The 23,918-nt window shown below is 44.6% G+C and overlaps 1 protein-coding gene across 1 annotated transcript in view; it reads right to left on the reverse strand.

Moving 5' to 3' along the window:
- Positions 1 to 8,246: 8,246 nt before the first annotated feature.
- NEURL1 (neuralized E3 ubiquitin protein ligase 1) overlaps positions 8,247 to 23,918 on the reverse strand; it is a 215,028-nt gene continuing 199,356 nt past the window's right edge. The window contains exons 5-6 of the mRNA XM_084841991.1: positions 10,306 to 10,452; positions 8,247 to 8,488 (exon numbers count right to left, since the gene is read on the reverse strand). Of these exons, the coding sequence (XP_084698117.1) occupies positions 8,247 to 8,488; positions 10,306 to 10,452 (389 nt within the window). The remainder of the gene's footprint in view (positions 8,489 to 10,305; positions 10,453 to 23,918) is intronic.

Genomic DNA, 23,918 nt, shown 5'->3' on the forward strand with positions numbered 1-23,918 from the left:
TCTTACACAAAGCCCCCAGCTTCTGGTATGCATGGTGCTGTCTGCTGTTCATACAACTACATCCAAAAAGTAACATAATACTATTTTCAGCAGCATACTTGGGAGTAACATGCCACCCTAAAGCAAAATTGCTCTTAAACATATCCACAGAAATAGGTGCCTTGTATGTGGATGCATTGCAGGGAGCCCTAAGTATATAAAAATCTGCAGCCTTGGAGACTCGCACAGCTGCCACTCTGGAAGTTATTAATCATGAGAAAGTAACCCTTCCCTATCCCACCTGTATTTTCTTTATTAATATGCAGCTCTGTCGGCTTTCTCTGGTAGGGGTTAAGAGAGGGGCCATGTTAGTATGTTAATGGCAAAAGCATGTCACAATAAATTAGTTGAGGGCAAACTACACACTGCATACAATGCAGCAAATGCCACTCAAGCCCCACTGCCAGCTGCCCTTGCCATTGGTAGCAGTTGAGGGCTTAGGACAGGAGGAGAACAGCAGAAACTCTGTGGGGAGAAGAGGGGGAGACTTATGCACCTCCTTCCGGGCTATCACAGCTTCCCAGTGTTGCTCTTAGTTAAGAGTTGGGGCTTCGTTACACACTTTTTGCGTGTAACATGTCTTTTGCCTCTTGGACTTTAAGGTGCTCCATAGCTTCTCTGCTATCACTGTCTGGAGTGTGTCAGTTACTAAATCGACCACTAGGTGGTGGTGGTTCAACACTAATGCTTCCGCTTCACTTTCTTTCTTGCTAGTCTCTCTCATTCCAGCAAGAATACGGGGCAATCATTTCAAAGAGACCACAGGTGTCCCCACCACCACCACCCCTGCCTAACAAAACTGAGTTGAATCTGTCCTACCTTGATCCCGAAAGCGCTCAGTGAAGGCAGTAGCAATGATTCACACGTGTGAGATATCAGCATAGTAGTGAATTTTCTTAATCACAAGAATACCTGATGGGGATGATGTGAAGGTACACAATTCAGCAACCTTGTTGAAGCTAAGCAAGGCTGAGTCTAGTCAGTACCTGGATGAGAGACCACCTTGGAACCCCATGTACACTGCCTTGAGTTGCATAATGGGAGAAAGGTAGGCTATAAGTAGCACAGTGCTGTTTCTCTGATTCTGCCTCCATAAACCCACATGTCTGAGATGCTGCTGAGATCCTGAAGGAAGATGAACTGACATTGATAGGAAAGGCTGTCTTTGGAACAAATGAGAGGGGAATTCTACCCTACCAGACTTACACAGAGCTCTTACCCATGCATAGCTAACATTTACCCATAAGGTATCAATTACTGTTGAAGAATACCAAATGAGCACGCAGTTATCAACACCTGCAGCTGTTTATTTGACTCCTTGGAAGATGATCATGCAAGGCAGTTAAGTCTTTTCATTCTGTACAGAAAGTAACCATCATGTAACCACTGAAATTGCTTACCTTCCCTTAGGACCAAGAGTCACGTGTTAAGAAGTAGTACTTTCAGAAGTTTCTTTCTGTTAGAGGGCATAGTTTATGCATGCACAACCATCCAAATACTCAGCAAAAAGACCCATTGGGACTTGCTTCCAAATTATGTACATGTAGGAAGGTGGCCTTGGTTTCAATAAAAGTAAATAATATTTGATGCTTTACTAGTTGCTGGGTTCTGCATCCACTAGATCATACAAGCTTCCCTTTTTGTAGTCAGTAAACAGCCCACACCTACACCTCCATGGGATACCTAAATCAACTTTATTCACAATCACAGTAATCCAATTGTCACACTGGATGGAATAGTCTTTTTTAATATATAAACAGAACACAAAAACTTGTGATTTTTTAAATAAAGAAATTAAAACATAAAATTCTCATTTCAATGACATCGAATCACATGAATTACTCTGAATCCTACACATGAACACAGAGAAAATGAAACTCCAATTGCATTACTGCTTCCACTGAAATGCTCTATTCTGTATAAATGGCCTTGAGCATTTTCACCTCCTCCTTGCCCTCTCCGTCTTTGGTCCTCAATAAATATATACCTATCCCAGCAGTAAGAGGAGAAAAAGATAACATTCTCTCTTTCTCACTGTTAGCACTCCCCCCACCCCACAACCAGTGGTATCTTGAGCCAGATTTCTGCATGCACAAACAAGTTTTTGTGCACAGATTGGCTTTCTGACATTGATCTTGCATGTGCAAAAAGGCACATGGGCGGTGGGAGAAGAGGGGGCTTAGTACTAGGGAGAAGTGCTGATTATCTCATTGCGTAATCTTTAGCAATTGAGTTTAGGTGTAAGAGCAACCCTGAAGATGTGATCATGCTGCTGTCAGCTTTCATCTGTATTTCAGTTCAGCATCACCATGTTTTTCTTGTGTAAGGAATTATGGATCAGGGCCTTGGTGCCTGTTTGTCTCATGTTTAAATGGACACACTAAACCATATGCATAAACGTCTAATTTTTCTGGATTACTTCCCAACCCCCAATGAAGTAACGTGTATAAATTTGTACCTCTTAAGTATGGGCTTGCTTCTGCTTCCTAACACTTTCACAGTGTGTGTGTGGGGGGGTCTTGTTGATCCACTTCTACTCAGTTTTTCTTACTAGAGCATAAAACCTCTTTTTTCCCTTTTCTTTTTTTGCTGAAACGCTAATGGGTGGCCATGTTTTCAAGACAAAACAAAAATCTTAACTTGCATCAGTCTACCTATTATGGCTGCAGTCTGTAGCTCCTGCAGATTGGTCACGCCTTATGAATACAGGTGAGTTAGCCTCTTTTGCTTTGGTTTAGCATAACTATGAACAGATTAGGCCAAAAAAAACCAGCCAACTCTTTGTCAAGCTCAACCTATCAGACACTTTTGGGGGGATGGAAAGTGAACACATCACTTAAGTCAATTCAGGAGATGCATCTTGAGAATGTAACTACTAGCCTATGATGGAAGGATATTTTATTATTATTATTCATTTGGAGACATTCCCACCCTAGAATGTTTTCAGTAAAAAAAAAAAAAGTAAAATATAATGATTGGTCAGAAAGTGCGTAGGGTAAAGAAGTAGGCACTCCAAATCGTATAAGATCTTTGTCCCTACTTTGACTCATCATGCAAATTACTCCATTATATAGGGACTTTAGTATTTCAGACGAGAACCCTGATCCAGCAGGATTAGTCCACATGAGCACAGAGGGGTGTCGTGTATGTGGTTTCCCCTTTAAGACCCCTACATCCAGAGCTGTACATGCAATTCCCCTCAGTACAATCAGTTCAACAGCTATAATCTCAGTTGTTTGTGGGAAGAAAGTAAATGTATCCAGCCCTACGTGAAGAGAATCCATGGTTTGTTGTTGGGTCGTGAACTCTGGATTATTCATGGTTCACCCAGAATTAAACCACAATGCAGGGTTTGGACATAACAACCCACGATTCAACCCATACTCAGCCTCTACTCTGGGTTGTCATTAGGTGTGAATCAGGTCTCTGTACAATTCACTAAAAGGTCACAGGAGGGGAAAAGTAAGAGAGAACAGTGACTGAAGTTATGTTGTGCCTGTGCACCTTTTGTTAGTAGCCTGTAAAATGGGGGCCCTCTGACCTATCTATCTGATGTTTGGTAGGTCTAATGCCATGTGGAATTAGTAGAATGCCTGTAAATGTCATGTCATTTGCATGGAAAACATCAAAGTTAGAGGCAGCAGAAGACTGCATGGGTCTTCCAGTTAAATCAATGGGGGAAAAAACAAATTAACAAACGCAATTCAAACCAATCGAAAACTAAACAAAATAAACATAAGGGAAAACAACTAGGAAAAAGAAATGATTTTTTCCTTGCACAACTCCAGGTTTTTAGATGTCTGCAATGTTATTTTAGTAGCCATAACTATATAAAATAAGGGAGGTGTGCCCCTGTAAAAATGATACCAAATGGGATACTAATAAATGCAGTTTTAGCAAATATTTTTTTCTGAAGCCAATATTTTTCCCATGCACAATAGCAGCTTCAACTATACATGGCATTATAACTATGAAAATCATCATTCTAAGACAGGCTGAGGTTGCTAATGATTATGGCATCATGTCAAAGAAGACAAAACTCCCCTAAACACCTTCCCATATTAAAATACATTCTAGGGAAATGTAAGGACTGACTGGCAAAACCTGGTGAGCCTAGATGTACTTTAAGCATCTATCCTAACTCCATTGTCTCTGTTTAAAAAAATAATGCATTGTTCCCCCCCCTTTTTTTTTTGTTTTTACTATGGATATGCTATAATCAAAGTATTAACAATGAATGGCCATATTTTCGGTCTCCATTGCTATGCTGGACATGCCCACAACCACAGCCAACTTGACACATGGCCTGGCCTCTAATTGTGGCTGTATATCTTGCTCCCCCCCCCCATGGTATTTATTTATTTATTTATTTAAAACATTTGTATCCTGCCCTATATCATTAGGATCTCAGGGCAGTGTACAGACAATATCAATTTAAACCATACTTGCGGACACCTTGATCCCAAACCCTGCATATCAGCACCCATGTGAGACACCTATGCCTGCACACTGCTTTATCCATTTAATTGGAGAGAGCAAATCTGTAGTGGAAAGGGAATGGACCTGCAGATCTGTTATCTCCATTCACATGACCGAGGAAGCTATTCTAGCTATTCCCTAAGAACCAAGAGCAAATAATTTAGATCCAGGCGAATGTGTTTGGCATGAAACTTCCAGGCAACACCATCTTTACCTCTTCCCCAAGCAAGCAACTGATTGTTCTTTTGTCTGTTTATTATTCTGCATTGCCCCAACTGCAACACAAATGCAATTTTCTGCATGTGGTTTTAAATCCATTAAGTGCCTGGATTTTATATAAATTCTGCAAAAGCCATATAGCCCTGATCCTAGCCAAATTTACTTGGAAATAAGTCCCACTGATTTCAGTCGGATTCATTCCCAAATTAGTAGACACGGGATTACAGCCTGAGGCTGTGATTCTCTTATCTGCCTCTGTGCATTGTTGTCTGTGGAACATCAAAAGGTAACAGCAGAAGTGCTTCTCAGACTGCTTACACTGAAGCAGATGCAATTAACTTCACGGGCATTTTAAAAAGTATCTATCCTGAGTGGCCTTGGCAGATCCTGCTTCAAATGGTCTTACAATAGCAGAATAAGGAATGGCTCCTGAGCCGAGTGTTATAAATTAGCTTGCAATGCCCAGCTTGTTAAAGGCCAAGACACACCAGATGGTTGCACTCTCTCTCTGCATCTGGTCCTCTTAAATCATAAATATGGGGTGTGGCTTTTAAAAAAATGCTTTGCAAATGCTTGACACTGAGGACTGCCAGATGCAAGCCATCAGTAAGTGAGATGTTTGGAGACTGGGAGGTGCAATTAACCAGCACCAATGAACATGTCACAGAGGTGGCAAACTGAAGCAAGACACAATAGGTTGGATCCAGATTTAGGTGCGGGCAACTGGGCTGGCAGAAACAGACTTTCCCACCCGCTCTTCCACACAGCAGCCCTTCCAGCCCCCTAAAAATGCTACACAGAGGATTGGGGAACCCTGCTGAATGGAGTGAGCTGTGGGGGGGGAAGATGGAGGATCTCCAAAAAATCAGGTATAGGCACCTTTTGTGAGTGGAGTCCTTCTGTCCATGGAAGATAGTTCTTGGATCCAACCCAACAGGTTTCAGGTTGCTGTCATTTTTTTTAGGGCAGATGCAGCAGTTAATTTCTATGGGTCAGGCCTGGTGTGAGCAAACACTTCAGAACCAAAGCTTTCATTTTAGGTTGTAAGGGTCCCGGCCACAGGCCTCCTTCCTGCCAGGTTTGTTATAATCCACCTGCTTAGGCTTTTCCTGAACTACTAGAAAGTGACCTACCCAGTTGTACAATATCCGTTACTTTGATATGGTTCTGCTTGCATTGATAATACAGGCAAAGTGCTTGCTGGCTCCCATCTCATGATGAGTGGGTTGTGTGCAAACATTCAAAGGGGCATTTGCAGTGGCCTTCCAGCGCCTGAATTCAGTTCCTGCTGTGGAGGCACATGAACAACTCAGCATCGACCAAGGGCCACAACCATCGGGATTTTCTCTTAAATACCACATGTCCAGGTGGTCATATGGAGAAGCAGTTTTAAGTGAGGGATTGTGGCTGCACCTCCAGCAATTTAGATGATGAACAGCAAGCAGTGGCATCTATTGTACATCTTGCCACCTGTGCAGATGGCAGCTTCTTGAATCTTGGGGCCAACCTGGTAGTATGGGAGTAGTGGGAAGATGGTGTAGTAGCAGAGCATATGGTAGTATGGGAAGATGTCTCTTTCCTTTAGAATTACACCTTGATGAGTAGGAGATCTCAACCACGCAGTGCAGCAGCGGCCGCTATGCTGATGCCACTGGAGCACAGGCCAAAGCTATACGTTCAGACTGCAAGTACGAGAAGGGCTGGTCCAATCCATGATTATTACCTGACTGGATGAACCTCAAAAGAGAGTATCTTCCCTTTTTTCTTAAAGGCAGCTTTGGAGTGTTCGGAGGAAACTGGGTCCCTTTGAAATACCTTGTCACAGTGCCCGCATGTTCTATGGACAGCTACATACAAGGGCTTTCTGCCTTCTCCAGACAAGAGGAGGTCATCACACTGGAATCTCAATGCTCTACATGAGGCATGATGCGACTTTGGTGAAGAGAAAGCCCTTCCTGTATATGGTGAGGTAAGTGGAAACAAAAGTCTCACAGCAATAACCCACCCTTCCCTCTCACGGTCCTTTCTCTTCATCCACCTGATTCTTACCTACCACTATGGCGTCCATATTGGGGAGCTGAGTTTGTGAGCTGAGCCATGGGCTTCTCCCACCCATGGAACTCTGTGGCATTTCAGAAGAAGTTAGTCCACCTGGAGCTAAGTAGTGATATAGCTGCAGTTTCTGATTTGTTTCGGAGTTGTCAAACAGTACAGAGAAAACAGTGACCCATTGAAGAATGAGGCCTTGTGCTTGTCCATCATGATATAATCAGCTGTAGCAAGACACTGAGGGAAACAGCAAGAGTTCAGCCACACCAGACATATTCCCAGTGGCAGGAGCAAGAGAAGCCAGGATCATTGGCCTTCACATCTTGGGAAGAAGAGTGTTTTTAAAATCTTTCATTAAACCAAATAAACAAATCAAAGAAAGATAAAAACGCTTTTGGTCCTGATCCCTTTTTCGTGATAATAAAATAGACCCAGCTCTGTGTCACACATTCAGTTTGCCAAGAGTCCTTAAATTACCAAAGATTTTCCTTTCCTTTAAAGCCCTGGTGAAAAAAAAGAGAGCCTTTGCGAACCGTCTCCCTTATGACTCCAATAGTACATGCCATAATTTTCCAAAAGCAGGTGTGAAGACACCCCTATGGCCACCAAAAGCAGCCCCTTGGTGCAATGCTTACAAAAGGGGGAGTACAGGGCTTGGGAAAGCCAAGGGGAACTGCTGATAAAGGAGGCGGTGTCATACCATAGCAGTTTGAGCCACTGATGCCAAGGGTGGGGTGAACAAGCTGGAGCAAAAGAGAGCATTTGTAGAAAATAGAATTTGAAGGTGATCAGCCTCCTGTGCACACCACAGTACAAGAAAAGCCCCCGAAGATAGCCTCCTTTAGCAGCAGCATGTGCAACTTACAACTGGGCTGATGTGCATTTGCAACCACTGTCAGAGGCTGTTCTTCTCAAGTTTACAGTCAGCTAGACTGGAAATAATATTTCCATGTGGGGCTTTCCTCCCCCCACCCCAAGGTAGTTTCAGTGCTTCTTCCTTTCCTATTCTACTCAGTTTCCAAATTTTGAATTCATTCGCACAATGGAACTGCTACCATGCCCAGGAAAGTCTGATTAATTTGCATCCTGTCCTCGTTTGATCCCTGAAGCATCCAAGTTGGGGAGTGGGGTGGAGGGGAGGAGAGGAGAGGGCAGGGCAGGGCAGGGCAGGGAAAGTGCAGTAGGGAGAGCCAGGAAAAGAGGGCAGGATATCCAACCTTTTCTTCCTGGCCATACAGGTCAGGGTTGGCAGTAACTCCTTGCTAGATGCCAAGGAAGGAAGAAATCTTTAGCCCTCAAATTTCTGGGGTTCACCCACAGGTAACAACATTCAAAATTAGCTACATATGAAAGGTTAGGGAAATTGGCAACTAGGATATCCCACTCTTCCCACCTACCCTGGTCTGGTTCAGTTCCATAAAGATCTTCTCCCCAGGCCCTACCCTTCCTGCCATGCTGCTCTAAGTGCTGCGATAGGTCTTGATGATGTCCTTAATGGCACGCCTGCAGATAGGACAACAGGCATTGGCCATCTTCTTGAGTTTGAGCCCGCATGTGAAGCACAAGCACATATGGCCGCAGGAGTAAATCACGGTGTCCACCATGTTCTCGTAGCAGATGGTGCACTCATCGTTCCAGGACCCTGAGATGGAGGGGGAAAGGGGGGACTCTGGCATGCTGACTGGAGAGTTTGGAGCTGTGCCTGCAAGACAAGAAATGCCATCACTTGTTTTATCTGCTGTCAAGCCCGTTCTGGGATATTAGAAATAAGACTCCTGGGCCAAGGCATCAGATACTAGAGACTAACACCACAAGATGGTGGCCACCATAACGCCCCGCTTGTGAAACACCCAGAAGCATCTATCTGAACACTATCTATCTGACCATGTAGCCAATGCTGGGCTAGGATGGCCATGGGTGGAGTCTACTGTGTCATGGGCACAGTGCTCTGTTTCCTGAAGAGACTGAGAAAAATATTTACTAGTCCCCAATATTCTTCCCAATGTTTCTGCGCATTCGGCTTTTTCCTAAAATGTCTTGGACCACCATGACGTGATAGGATGCTGGAGAAGCACACTGGGCTCTCTTGAGAGGAAGGACAATATATAAATAAAATAATTAATTAATTAATTAAGCTTCAGAACCTGTTCTTCCACTATTACTGGTATATTTCCCTTACTGTTGCCCCTATAGCCTACCTGTCCTCAGTCTCTCTATTTCAAGTGTGCGGAATGTGTGGCCTTCTAGATGTTGCTGATCTGCAACTTCCATCAGCCCTAGCCAGCATAGCCAATGGTTAGGGAGGATGAGAGTTGTAGGCCAAAACATCTTTTTTTCTTTATTAATAGTGTTGTAAATTATTATTGTGTGGGTATGTTTTATGTTATGTTCTTCCTTTATTTATTGATCATTCTCTTTTGGTTATTGTTATATTTGCAAATACTAAAAAATGTTATTTTAATAAAAACAATGACATATATTAATAAAATACACATTAAAAGATGAATTTTGAAAGCAGTAGAGAAGATTTTTACAAAAGTGGGAACAGATTACCCAGCACCTTGTTTAGTCTTGCATTCCAGTATCACATAAAAGGTCTCCATTCATTCTCAGAAAGTCTTTCATCCTGTGCTCCCAGTTTCTTCCATAAATGCCCATTTTAATTTGTTTAGAAAAGCTGGATCCCATAATTTGACATACCATTCTCTTAATTTTGGTATTTGAAAACTCTTCCAATATTTGGCATGCATCAATCTTACTATCACAATAATTCGAATCAATGTACTTCTCTTCCCTTCTGATATTGACTCTTTTACAGTGCAATCCCACAAGTGTCTACTTGGAAGTAAGTCCTGTTGAACTCAGTGGGATTTACTCCAAGGTAAGTGTGTGTAATAATGTGAGCAGAAATATTCTAGGGTCTAAGTTCAATCTTTCCCCCAGAATCACATTAATAGCTTTCAATTTTTATTTCCATGATTCCCCTGTCTGATCCAGCCCATCAACCAGGGCTGCCCATGAATATCCCTTTAAACAAAGCTGCAATCCCACTGCTTGGGTATGTGACATGCGAAGGTAGAAGAGTCTCCTCCCACCCTTTCTTCTCTTTCTTGGCCAAGCAGCTGGTTGGCAGAGTTTCAGCTTTTTCCAAACGGCAACGCATGCTCTGCCCCACTGCTCCACGAACGTTCCACTGGACTTGCTGTTCCACAGATGCTGTTCCTTGCCAATTCCACACTGCAATTTTGTAATTCTGAGGTTTGTTCACTGGAAACTCACTGTACAAATTTTAGAAAATTTATTTCATATCATGAATCCAAATTTTGAGGTTTCGTGTTTGTTTTTGTAAAACCATCTGACTGCTGTTCCTTGGGCTTTGTGAGAGATGACAAGATCTTGCAGACAGGGATCGTCTACTACAGAAGGGAAAAGAGGTTTTAGGAAGGGGCCAGGCTCTTCCAGGGTGCCCAAACTGAAACTGGAAAGGATGCAACTTGGCGCTGGAGGAGAAGTACTTACCACTGACTGAGCTGCCAAGAAGGCCAGAACTGCATGTACTCAGAATGGGATCAGAAACACCACTGCAGAGGACGGGGAGCGAGTTTGGAGAGGAGGTGGGTGAACTCGGTGCAGATGGGCCCAGTCGGTCAGCCATGAGAGTAGAACCTGCACAAAGGAAGGAAACTTGGATATCACTTAACAGCCCTTTTACGAAGAGCTAGCAGGTCACGGTGGTTAAAGTGTCACCCTGGGGCAGGCGAGGCCCAGACTCAAATACCCACTCAGCCACAAAGTTCACTAGTAGCCAGTGATATGCTCTCTCACCCTAACCTACCCCACAGCATTACTGTGAGAATAAAAGGAGCCAAAAGAGAGCCAACTACATCACCTGGAGCTACCAGGAGGAAGGATGGGATTAACACATTATAACACTACTAGAATTGGCCCATATCATTGCTATCAATCAACTCTGGGCTTGGGATCCTATCTGGGGATTTGATCTGTTGGCACCAAAGTCCCATGATTCTTTTGGAAGAAGAAGTAAGATGGTGTGTCTAGTGACTGTGTCTATCCAACCTACCACACCTAGAGTGGCCAGATGCCCTACTTTATAGAGGACAGTCCTCTATTTGAAGGTGTCCTCTGTTTGAAGGGCTGCCCAGTCCAAGTCTGGTTTAAAGATAAAGAACCCTGAGAAGGGAGAGCAGGGGCCTTGAAGTCGCCTATCCATAGTTAGCCCTTGGACAGCAGTCAGAGCAGACACACAGACAGGAACGTCGGAGGAATCCAGTTGGGTGGTGGAGCTCAACGAGTTTTTTTCGGCTTGGCACCCTGGACTCCATTCTGTCTTCCGCCAGCTGACCCGATTTGGCACACAACAAATTGGGCTAGCTGGTAGAATTTCTGTAAATTATTTTGGGCTTTGTGAGAGATGACAAGATGTTGCAGACAGGGATCGTCTACTACAGAAGGGAAAAGAGGTTTTAGGAAGGGGCCAGGCTCTTCCAGGGTGCCCAAACTGAAACTTGGGCTTCAGGTGTGTTTAAAAGAACATTTGCGCAAATTTCCACTGCAAATCGTGTAAATTTGCATAATTCTAGCAAATTTCAGCTGCAAATTGCACACATTTGCATAATTTGCACAAACTGCAGCCATAATTTGGGCAAAGTATGCAAATTTGTTCAATTAACAGCCAAAATTTGCGCAAATCATGCAAATTGCACAAATTATAGCCGAGACAAGAAAAAAGGGCGGATTTCCCAGCAACGGCCATCTCTAGACACAGATCACCTGGTCACAATATTCTGCAGTATGGCAAAATAGTTTTCTGTTTTTAATTTATATTAGCATATGTAAAACTGTGTCCTCTTTTTTGGTGATGCATTTCTTCTTTTTTGGCAATGCAAAAGTGTTCATGCTAATCTCACCCTCCAAGGTTCCTTCTTTAGCTAACCAGAAACCCACTGACATGCTGCAAGTAAAGATGGTAGTAAGTAGTAAAATGTTCCAAAGATCTGAGCTGTGGAGTAAGAGCTACCTGTCATTAAGCAAGCCTCAAAAGACAAGAGGTTTATATACAAACATCCTGGAACAAATATCTACATTGTATTTGCTCCAAGCACATCAACCACATATTGACTGGGTAGCACATCACAATAAACCATGGGGAGCTGTGAGCCATGTTAGTGACAGGGTGGCTTACCATGACATCCAAACCCAGCACAGGCAATTCAGTGTGGGTTATACAACAAGCTACTCTGAGAACTTATGGCTTGTAGTAATGTTGTTGAGGATGTGCTCAGGGTAGCTTGTCATGATGTCCAAACCCGACACCATAGTTTGTGCCAAGCAACTACAGAGCGGCATGGCAAGAGAGGCAAAAAAGCCCGTGCCTCTCTTCGCGATCTCACCAGGGATCCCACCACCCTTACCAATGACTGCCCCTCCCACAATGCCCAAATGGCATTTTGGTGGGACCGTCACTTGTTTGCCACGTTTTTATTTTTATTTTTTCATTTCCTCAGAATTGTGCAAAATTGGATCATATATTAATATTAATAATAATAATAATAATTTCCCAGGTTTTGCAAGCGTGCAAGCGTGTACTTGTGGCTGTCCACTATGTATAGTATTACCAGGTCAATTTCTTTGTATGTTTCAGCTGTCAAGGGAAGCACCAAAGTGGAGTAGGTAACATACAAGGAAAGTGACACTGCAAGACTGCATATAGGCTAATTTGCACAGGGCTGAGAAGGAGGAGGGAAAAGAGAGGGGAAAGGCAAGAGCGGTAAGTGCACCAAAGGGGAGGGGGGACAATATCTCCCACTTAGCATTGTAAACCTCTCACTATTAAGTGTTGAACTGACACTTGTCAGCATCCTCCTCCCTTTCAACACTTCCCCAAGTCTCCAGCAAGTCCAGAAAGGGGAGTTATTGGCTCCCCACACACAAGCTTGTCATGGGTCCTTCTCAGAGCAGTTACTGCTGTTGCACAAATTTCCCCTCCATTTCCCTCCCAGCCCCTAAATTTGCACAAATTTAGCCTCCCCTTATTTCCCAAATTTGCACAAATTTAGAGGCTGGGAAGTAAAGGGAGGCTACTCTACTTTGGTGCTTCTGTTGACAGCTGAAACATACAAGAAAATTGATTAGGTGAGACAACACATATCAGACACTTGCAATAGACAGGGACATTGTTGTTGTTATTGTTATTATACAATCCCATTCTGGGGGACTGAAAAAATGAATTTTAAAAAAGGTGGCAAACGAAGTAAGTGTTCCAAAAAGGAGTAGTAATTGGAGCGGGGAGGGGGCAGGGACGAGCAGACAAGATGGGCTGTGCCATGAAGGACACTGAGATACGTGGAAGGAGACACCTGGGGGACTGAGGGGGCCACAAGCCATGCTGAGCCACCGCTCACCCAATTGCCTGGAGTACCATGGGTTGGGGATCGAATAGCCAGTCCACAGTGGTTTATCCTCCAGGGTAGCTTAGCATTACATGTGAACTGGGCCGTTGTATTTTTGTTGCCCTATGGTCACTTATTTCTGTTTTGTTGTTGTTGTTCAGTCGTTCAGTCGTGTCCGACTCTTTGTGACCCCATGGACCATAGCACGCCAGGCCTTCCTGTCCTGCGCTCTCTCCCGGAGTGTGCTCAAGTTCATATTCATTGCATCGGTGATGCTATCTAGCCATCTCATCCTCTGCCGTCCCCTTCTCCTTTTGCCTTCAGTCTTTCCCAGCATCAGGGTCTTTTCCAGAGAGTTTTCTCTTCGCATTAGGTGGCCAAAAGATTTGAGTTTCAGCTTCAGTATCTGTCCTTCCAATGAGCACTCAGGGTTGATTTCCTTTAGGATGGACTGATTTGACCTCCTTGCAGTCCAGGGGACTCGTAAGAGTCTTCTCCAGCACCACAGTTCGAAAGCATCCATTCTTCGGCGCTCAGCCTTCCTTATAGTCCAGCTCTCACAGCCATACATTACTACTGGGAAAACCATAGCTTTGATTAGATGGACCTTTGTCAGCAAGGTGATATCTCTGCTTCTTACTATGCTGTCTAGGTTTGCCATAGCTTTCCTCCCAAGGAGCAAGCGTCTTTTAATTTCATGGCTACAGTCACCGTCTGTGGTGATCTTGGAGCCCAAGAAAGTAAAATCTGTCACTGCTTCCATTTCTTCCCCTTCTATATGCCAGGAAGTGATGGGGCCAGATGCCATGATCTTAGTTTTTTTAATGTTCAGTTTCAAACCAGCTTTTGCACTCTCCTCTTTCACCCTCAACAAGAGGCTCTTGAGATCCTCTTCGCTTTCTGCCATTAGGGTGGTATCGTCTCCATATCGGAGGTTGTTGATAATTCTCCCAGCAATCTTAATTCCGACCTGTGATTCATCCAACCCGGCATTTCTCATGATGTACTCTGCATATAAGTTAAATAAGCAGGGTGACAATATGCAGCCTTGTCGTACTCCTTTCCCAATTTTGAACCAATCGGTTGTTCCACGTCTGGTTCTTACAGTTGCTTCTTGACCCTTGCACAGGTTTCTCAGGAGACAGGTAAGGTGGTCTGGTACTCCCATCACTTTAAGAATTTGCCACAGTTTGTTGTGATCCACACAATCAAAGGCTTTAGTGTAGTCAATGAAGCAGAAATAGACATTTTTCTGGAATTCTCTTGCTTTCTCCATGATGCAGTGAATGTTGGTGATTTGATCTCTAGTTCCTCTGCCTCTTCGAAACCCCGCTTGTACTTCCGGTAGTTCTCAGTTCGCATACTGCTGAAGCCTAGCTTGTAGAATTTTAAGCATCACCTTGCTGGCATGTGAAATGAGCGCAATTGTGCGGTAGTTTGAACACTCTTTGGCGTTGCCCTTCTTTGGAATTGGAATGTAAACTGACCTTTTCTAGTCTTGCGGCCATTGTTGAGTGTTCCAAATTTGTTGGCATATTGAGTGCAGCACTTTAACAGCATCACCTTTTAGGATTTTAAATAGCTCAGCTGGAATACTGTCATCTCCGCTAGCTTTGTTGTTAGTAATGCTTCCTAAGGCCCACTCTCGAGGATGTCTGGCTCAAGTTCAGTGACCACACTATCATGGCTATCAGGGACATTCAGATCTTTCCTGTATAGTTCTTCTGTGTATTCTTGCCACCTCTTCTTAATCTCATCTGCTTCTGTTAGGTCCCTGCCTTCTTTGTCCTTTATCATGCCTGTCTTTGCACAAAACGTTCCCTTGAGATTTCCGATTTTCTTGAAGAGATCTCTAATCTTTCCCTTTCTGTTGTTTTCCTTGATTTCTTTGCATTGTTCATTTAAGAAGGCCTTCTTGTCTCTCCTTGCTATTCTCTGGAACTCTGCATTCAGTTGGATATATCTTCCCCTTTCTCCCTTGCTTTCCTAAACAATATTGTTCTTTACAGCATCGGATTTTCTTTTCACCACCAGACACATCCACAGCTGAGTGTCCTTTCGGCTTTGTCCCAGCCACTTCACTCTTTCTGGCGCTACTTGGAAATACCCTCTGCTCTTCCCCAGTAGTATATTGGACACCTTCCGACCTGAGGGGCTCATCTTCTGGCATCATATCTTTTAGCCTTGTGATACGTTCCATGGGGTTTTCTTGGCAAGAATACTGGAGTGGGTTGCCATTTCCTTCTCCAGTGGACCACATTTTGTCAGAACTCTCTGCCATGACCTGTCCGTCTTGGGTGGCCCTGCACGGCATAGCTTATGGCTTCACTGAGTTACGCAAGCCCCTTCGCCACAACAAGGCAGTGATCCATGAAGGGGTATTTCTGTTTACATGGAAACTATTACCATGGCTTGAGCTTCACATACTTGCATACCTTTACAAAAACCAAACAAATAGGATGACAGGGGCTTAAGATATGCAAAACCAGCAGCAAAGTGACAAAGTGTTTAGTATAGCTTATGGTTTGCATGCGTGAATCCCCAGCATCTCCAGTTAAAGACCACCTCTGCCTGAGGCCCTGGAAAGCCATTGCCAGGCTCCAGCATAGACAATCTTGGGCTAGATGGACAAATAGTTGTACCTGGTCTAAAGCAGATTCCTATGGTCCTAAAGTGCAATCAAGCTTTCACAGTTCTCTGGCTTGTCCTAATTAGACATTTATTGTCTAATTAGGACAATAAATCCCAACACAAAGATGCACTTGTTGTCCTAGCATCAGGAATGTATCTAAAATGGGGCATCAAGTCAGACCTTAAGAGGGATCAGGTCCCTTTAAGAGTTGCATAGAAAGGAAATTTCTACCAAGTGCTGCTCATTTTGACTCTGCAGCACTGTGATGGAACAAACCACACTTGATGACTATTTCCAGATGGGTAGCTGTGTCTCTTGCAGCCAAAAAAAGTAATAATAATACCAAGAGTCTTGTAGTACCTTAAAGACTAACACATTTATTATGGCATAAGGTTTCACGGACTATAGTGCAGACACATTCTAGAAGCTGTTACCAAGACTCTTCTAACTACTACCCAAAATATATAAAGCAATCAATCCTGGGTGCCCCATAGTTTCAGGCATTGGCATTGTCACAGGTGGGGTGTTTGGTTATACGGACTTCATTCTCAGGCCATATACCACCAATACTCCAAGTTACTTGCAGGATGCCTCTGCCTTCCTGAAGAAACTACAGCCCATTCACAATCTCCCAGAGAACACCATCCTAGCAACTATGCTTGTTGAAACCCTTTACACCACTCTCCCTCACAAATATAGACTACAAAAGCCATCAGCTTCAGCATCCCCACAACACATCCAGCTATGAAACTTTGCAACTTTGTACATACCCACAATTATTTCAGCTTTGGGGAGAAAATGTATCTTCAGATCAATGGCACCACCATGGGTACTCACATGGCTCCAGGCTACACCAACATTTTCATGCCATTTTCACAGAACAATACTTTCTCAGGTCCTCTTCCCAAACGCCTGTTATACTGATAAGAGTTTTTATCAATTAGACTAATCTGAAATATATTGATACCTGAGATATAGTCTTAACATTTTTCATCACCTGGATAGGAAGCAATTGTGAAATTCCACTAGGACTTCAACAACTTTTATCCCACCATCAACCTCACCTTAGACCAATCAATACAGCAGTTACATTTTCTGGACAATACTGTGAAATTACCTAACAGACATATAAGCACCACCTTATCTCAGGAACCTACAGTATACTACACATATCTACATGCTTCCAGCTTCCACCCAGAACACACTACAAAATCCATTGCTTACAGCCGAACCCTTTGATACAACTGAATCTATTCTGACTTGTCAGACAGAGATTCACAACTCAAGGATTCATATCAAGCATTTCTTAGACTAACATACCCAGCCAATGAAATGAAAACATAGATCAAGGCCAGACTGGTATCCAGGAATAACCTTCTAACAAGTCCAGATTATTCCTGACCAAACAGCAGGAATAAGCTTCAGGACAGACCTTGAAGAAAAAGTGACATAGCACCACTTGTTGTCACCTATAGCTCCCAGCTCAAACCACACTGTCTTATCAGTAACCTATAACCCATTCTAGACAATGATATTTTCTTCTCATGGGCCTTGGGTGGTAGGCCTGTCTTTGGTTACAGACAGTCCCTTAACCTAAAACAGCCAGTCATCAGCAACAATAAGGTACATAACAGAGAATAAAACACAGTGAGCAGACCCAGCAACAAACCCAGATGCCAACTCTGTATCTACTCGGGCAACACTATTACAGGCTCTAATAATGTCAGCCCCAACATGAAGTATTCATCCACCTGCTCATCTTCCAAAGTGGTATACGTTATCATCTGCCAGCAATGCCCTTCTGCATCGGACAAGCAGGCCTGTCTCCATGCAAAACAGTAAATGGACACAAATCTGACACCAGAAATAGTAGTATTTAAAAAGAAAAAGAAAAAGCAGTGAAGGAACATGTCAACCTCCCAGGAAACTCTGCTGCTGACCTCAGAAATGGCAATTCTTCAGCAAAAGAACTTCAAAGACAGACTCTAGTATGAAAGTGCTGACGTACACTCTATCAAGAAGTTCAATTCTGTCACCTGTGGCTTGAAACTGAATAATGTTTTTTTTTAAATCTCACTAACAGGTGTTAATTAATTTACCAATGCCAGAACCATGGTCACAGTAATAACTTTGCATACATTTAGTCCTCTGGGAATTTATAGTTACAAGCCTTTAAATTCAGGATTAACTCCCAGTTAGGTGCCACAACACTCTTTGTTCTCCACACACACACCCCATCCATATATAGATATAGATATAGATATAGATATAGATATAGATATAGATGCCTTTTCAGGAATCTGGGCCTGGCAACCGTAAACGCAGAATTGGAAGCAACCATCTCAGTTACACTCCCTAGCTTATTTTATAAGCCAAGAATGCATGAGGTCCAAGTTATGTTCTCAGCTTTGATCATCAGAAACAAACCTTTCAATAATTTCAGACTTTACAGTAACTGCCTCAACCCCTTTGTCCTTGCTGATTTAGTTATGTACAGCTCCTTAATGTCAACTTTACCATGGGGTGGGGGGGAATAAAGTGAGCAATGCTTCCTCTGTACACTCCAAATGCCAAGATCACCAAGGACAATGTTCTGAGAGAAGGCAGCTGTTTCTAATGGACCATTACTCAACATCAAATTTTGGCTAATCATGGACATCCTTGGCTATTTTGTTTTGGCAGCCAGTGCAGCTCTGTTTTTGCCATGTTTTTGAGTTAAATGATTAACATCAGTTCAATAATAGGAAGGGGGGAGAGAAATGGGGAAACAATAGCCTCTAGCTCAAAAAATGAGCCAGGTCCACTGTTCCCAACCAATTTCACAGGCAGACTTTGTTTTCATTTGAAGCCAACTGTTGATCTATGCTAGATAATACTGTTTCCATAAATCCTGCATTACCCCAATTGAAATGAAACAAAACACAGAAGGAAAACTTCTGTCATCCATGCAACTTGCCCAATATGGTTTGATGGACAATGTTTAATGTCATCAACAAGCAGGATCAAGGGGTTGTTTTAAGCTAGATATGCATAGTTTCCTGTGGCTAACCATGACTTCATCAGAACGAGCCAACAGCTCATTGGTATGCATAAATAAAGTTCCAGGTTCAGTCTTTGGTAGCTCTGACTACCAAGGATGTCCGGTATAGGTAGCCAATTATGAATTGCCAAAAAAAGAGGAAATGCATCATAAAAAAGAGGGCATCAATATGCATAAAATCCGCATGTGCTCATTTATGTATGTAGATGCAAATCTAGAAATAATTATTATAATTTGAATAGAAATACAATACATTTCAACATAGTGAGGAAGTCTGTGACCAGGTGACCTGTGTGTCTTGCTCAGTTTGCTGTCCAAATGCTGTTGATGGGCAACTTCAAGGCCTCTGCTCTCTTTTCTTATGGTTCTTGGACTTGGATTGGGCACCTTCAAAATAGAGGTCAGTCCTCTGGTATCCTTTCAAATAGAGAACTGTCCTCTGTAAAAGAGGATCCCTGGCCATTGTAGCTCTGGTAGCAGGGCTGCAAAAGGCCTCTGCCTGAGGGCCAAACACATGGATTTGGCCTTATGGTTTGGCCTTTCTTTCCATTGCAAAAAGCAAGTGGGGACGGGGGGGTGGGGTGGAGATGACAATTCCATTCAGGACTGGAGTGGAAGCAAAGGGTTGATGCCCCCTTCCCCATATGCCATAGTCCTGATCCAGCTTGGGGTGAGAACATCCAGGCTATTTGTTAAACAAGAATCAGTAGCGACAGGCCAAACAACATGTCTGATGTCATTCATGTCTAGTTTAGCCCTGAGACACCGACGAGCTACCACAGTGCAAAGAAGACAATAATGGGCATAATGATCTCTCACGCATAATCGAATATCTTGTCTTGAGTCTTCAAAGGCACCCCTACACACACACACACACACACACACACACACACCACCACAAAAGCAATCCTACAGATGGCACAAGGCTTATTTAAGCCAGTGACTATGCTTCTACAGCAGTTTTGTCCATAATGTGTTATAAGCAGGACTGCCACATGTCTGCATAGTGTGGAATTTGGCTGATCTGATAACAGCAGATTCTTGTCCTTGTGCCATAATAATGGTATGGGATTGGGGGTTAGTCTAAATGAACTTTCAGGGGCCCCTTTTAACCCAGTGATTCTGACTGCAAAGAGATTCAGGATTTCAGTAGGGGACCTCCCCCTCCCCCTCATTGATGGACGTGGTTTGGCCAGATCTTGCCTGGACATGTCCTGAGTATTACCTTAAAGCAAGAGGGTTCAGCTACGTCCCCCCCTCCCCTCAGAACCTGCAAATTAAGTCTGGGGGAGGAGAAAGAAAGTAGCTTGTTTATGGCAGTTTGGGAACTGAGTCTGTAACAAAGACACATAGGGCTGAATTGCTCCCTGTGATTCTTATGATATGGCACTGGTGATTCCCTGTGAAATCTGATGGGGAGCAGCATCTTTCGGGCATGTGCAAAAGTGACCCACCATTGATGCTGGACCTCGCTGTGGCTGTCTGGAGCGAATTGTAGTAGCCATGCTGGCTATCGTAATCCATGCCATGGTTTGGGCAGACAGGCAATGTGTCATTCTGATCTCTGTAAACACTTTGGGATGGGGTGGTGAAGGCAGTGTGGTCAGCCTAAGGTAATCTGTGGTGCTGCAGTTCCCTCTTTCCTCTCCCTGTTCATCTGGAGGCCAAAACAGACATTACTTTAAATGTGTATCAAGTAGGGATGGCGGAGAATTTCTCCCCGAAACTTCGGGGGGCCAAGCGCCAACGTGTTCGGCCCCCCGAACAAGTTTCGGGGAGAAATCCTCCGAACCCCCCCTGCCCCCCGCACCCCCCCCCGGGACGGGACTTACCTTCACCGAATGTCCCTCCCGGTGGCGGGTCCGGCCGGCGGTTCGGCGGGTGTTCGAGTGGGGCGGGAGCAGCAGCCGGTCTTTCGACCGGCTGCCGCCGCCGCCATTGCAATCAAAGAAAAAAAAAAAGCCCCCTGATAGGCTACGTGACGATTCACGTAGCCTATCACGGCTAGATTTGCAAAGTCAGCCGTGATAGGCTACGTCAATCGTCACGTAGCCTATCACGGGTGACTTAAAAAAAAAAAAAAAAAAGCACGTACGGATAATGGCGGCCCCCATAGGGAGCCGCCATTCCTGTTCCTTATTTGGTCGCTGTAGTCTACGTAAATGTTTACGTAGACTACGGCAAAAATAAGGGCAACGCTATTTGCGTTGCCCTTATTTTCGCTGTAGTCTACGTAAACATTTACGTAGACTACAGCGACTAAATAAGGAACGCGAATGGCGGCTCCCTATGGGGGCCGCCATTAGCGTACGCGCTTTTTTTTTTTAAAGTCACCCGTGATAGGCTACGTGACGATTGACGTAGCCTATCACGGCTGACTTTGCAGATCTAGCCGTGATAGGCTACGTGAATCGTCACGTAGCCTATCAGGGAGCGTTGTTTTTTTTTTTTTTAACTTTCGCGTTCGCGGCCGGGCGAGGCGGGAAGCTTCCTCCCCGGCCTGAATTTTGGCCGGGGCGAGGCGGGAAGCCTCCCCCCTGGCCTGAATTTCGGCCGGGACGAGGCGGGAAGCCTCTCCCCCGGCCTGAACTTTGCGAGGGGAGCAGCGAAGCACCTCCCCCCCACCGCGAACGTCCTTCGACGACAGGTAAGGGACTTTCGTCCACCCCTAGTATCAAGCAGCTATGCCTTTTTCCCCTTCATTTTTATTGTGGAGTTGCACAGGGCCTCATCTGGATCAAGACCACTAGCATGGGGTATAGGAGGCCTTTTAAGATCCAGATCAGGCCCCCTGCACTGACTCTAGAGTAATGATGGAGAAAAAGCCACATAGCTGGATTTAAAGTAATGTCTGTTTTGGCCCTGCCTCACTGCTCCAGGCAGCCCTGAGAGCAGTCTTTCTCCATAGAGCCTCCCTTTGTCCTTGCTGTCCTGCCTAGGGCTGTGCATGAACTCTCCACTTCACTTTGGATGCCACTTCAGACCCCATCCGCTTCAACTCGAATCCAAATCCAATGCAAGATTCAGATATCTGAATAACTCATTTTTTATGTTTTCCCATTGGCTTGCATGGGACAGCACAAACGGCCATAACGTTTTCAGTTTTTATGATACATATATGAAATTTGGGAAACTCTCAGCCCCTAGGGAGGGGTGTCCACCTGCCAAATTTTAGACAGTTTGGCCCAGTAGATTTTGTGCTAGGCACAGGTAAAATTTGTATTTTTTTCCACAAAAAACTCTCAAAGCAAAGAGCTGTAACTTTTCACGGGTTGCACATAAGTGCATGAAATTTGGGGAACTCTCAGCCCCCTGGAGGGGATCCCACCCACCAAATTTCAGACAGTTTGGCCCAGTAGTTTTTGTGCTAGGCACAGGTAAAATGTGCTGTTTGCAGAAACCCAAACCAAACTCAGAAGGGATAATAATCAGAGAAGGGGAGAAGATCACTATCCCTAATCTTTGCTGTAGGTTTCTTTGAAGTGCAAACAACCCCTTTCCCCTAGTACTTTCCTAGTCAGAATCACAGACATGACCTCAGGATCTCAGTTGTCTTGTCTGACAGAGGCCGCAAGACACAGCAAGCAACCCTGCCAATCCAACTATGGTAACCTCCACCTGGTGGACCCATACCTCCCCCACCCCATCTTCTCCATGGTGGCCTGCCTAAGACTCTTGGGGGTGAGAGCCGGAGAGCTTGCAGGAGTTCCGGCAGCACTACCGGCCTTCTGCTTGCCCCTGCTGCCTGCCTGCTGGGATGTGGGGGCCTCTTCCCTGAGCAAGACCGATTGGTGCTGCCTCCTAAGTGCAGGAGCAGGCTGGTGGTGGTGTGGTGCCCTGTTTCCCCCTGCTCAGAGGTGCCTTGCAGTGGCGGCAGGCGGCAGTGCTGGGATCCACTCCCATCTCAAAGTGGTCCCACACAATGCTGCCCTGACATTTCTGTGGAGACAGAGACTGCCTACCTTGAGTCTTGGGGGTCACCACATGAGCAGGGTGAACAATGGAAGAGGGGTCGGGTGCTGGAGCCTCTGCCTGCGACCTGTCCCCCACACATACCCGTTCCTCCTCTTGACCCTCCACCACGCTGAGGACATCAGACACCTCTGCCGTACTGCCCATCAGCGGGCTCCCCTCTTCCACTACAGGAGATGGTGCTCCTCTGCCAACAGTGCTACTGCTGCTGCCTGCACCAGCCTCCTCAAACAGTGACCTCCGGGCACCGCGACTGGCCTCCGCACTCTGCTGCCCTGCCACACCAGGACACACTATCTGGACTGGGGGAGAGCCAGCTTGCCTACCAGTGCTGCTACTCCCAGCAGCACCTCGCCCACCTCTGCCCCTGCCAACAAGACCCCAAGACCCCGAAGATGCCTCATATTGGACTTGCTTGCTTCGCCACACAGTGTAGTATTATATTATTTAAATAATGGCTTTAAATGTGTGTGTAGTGCTTTGCCCACTGTTTTTGGAAATGGGGACCATGTAGTGCTTTAACACACACTATGTGCTTTTCCACACAGCACAAGCATAAGCACACGCACACGCATGCAAGCAAAAGAAAAGAAAACACCAAAACTACAAGCGGGGGCGGGGGGATAACTATAAACCTAACAGCAGATAAAGGGGTATTTGTTTGTTTTAGGAAAAGAGATAAAAAATGGGAAGGGAAGGAATACAGGACTTGAGAAGTGGGGTGGAGGGGAGGCAAGAACAAGGACAAGGAAGTACGATTGAGAGAGAGAGAGAGAGAGAGAGTCAAAGAAAGGGCAAACTAATCGCTGAGAGAGAATTCAAAAGTGGGGAAGCTAAGCAACTAAAGTGAAATTTTCTGGTTTTTAAAAAGCACAAGCAAGAAAAATGAAAAGTAAAAACCTTTCAGAGACAGGTTAAACAGCAGCCAAAAGTGTACAAAACAAAAGCCTTCCTCTCATACATTTGGCCTAAATGAGGCATGTGGTACAGCTCTGAGTGTATTAAGAAGTTCTATAAAAGAATTAAAAATACAAGCAAGCATTTTGATTACATATGTGTGAGTAAGCACATCTCTCAT

The sequence above is a fragment of the Heloderma suspectum genome, chromosome 3 (genome assembly GCF_057233095.1).
Source record: "Heloderma suspectum isolate Gila_16-S chromosome 3, 16-S_ref, whole genome shotgun sequence".
Classification (NCBI taxonomy): domain Eukaryota; kingdom Metazoa; phylum Chordata; class Lepidosauria; order Squamata; family Helodermatidae; genus Heloderma; species Heloderma suspectum.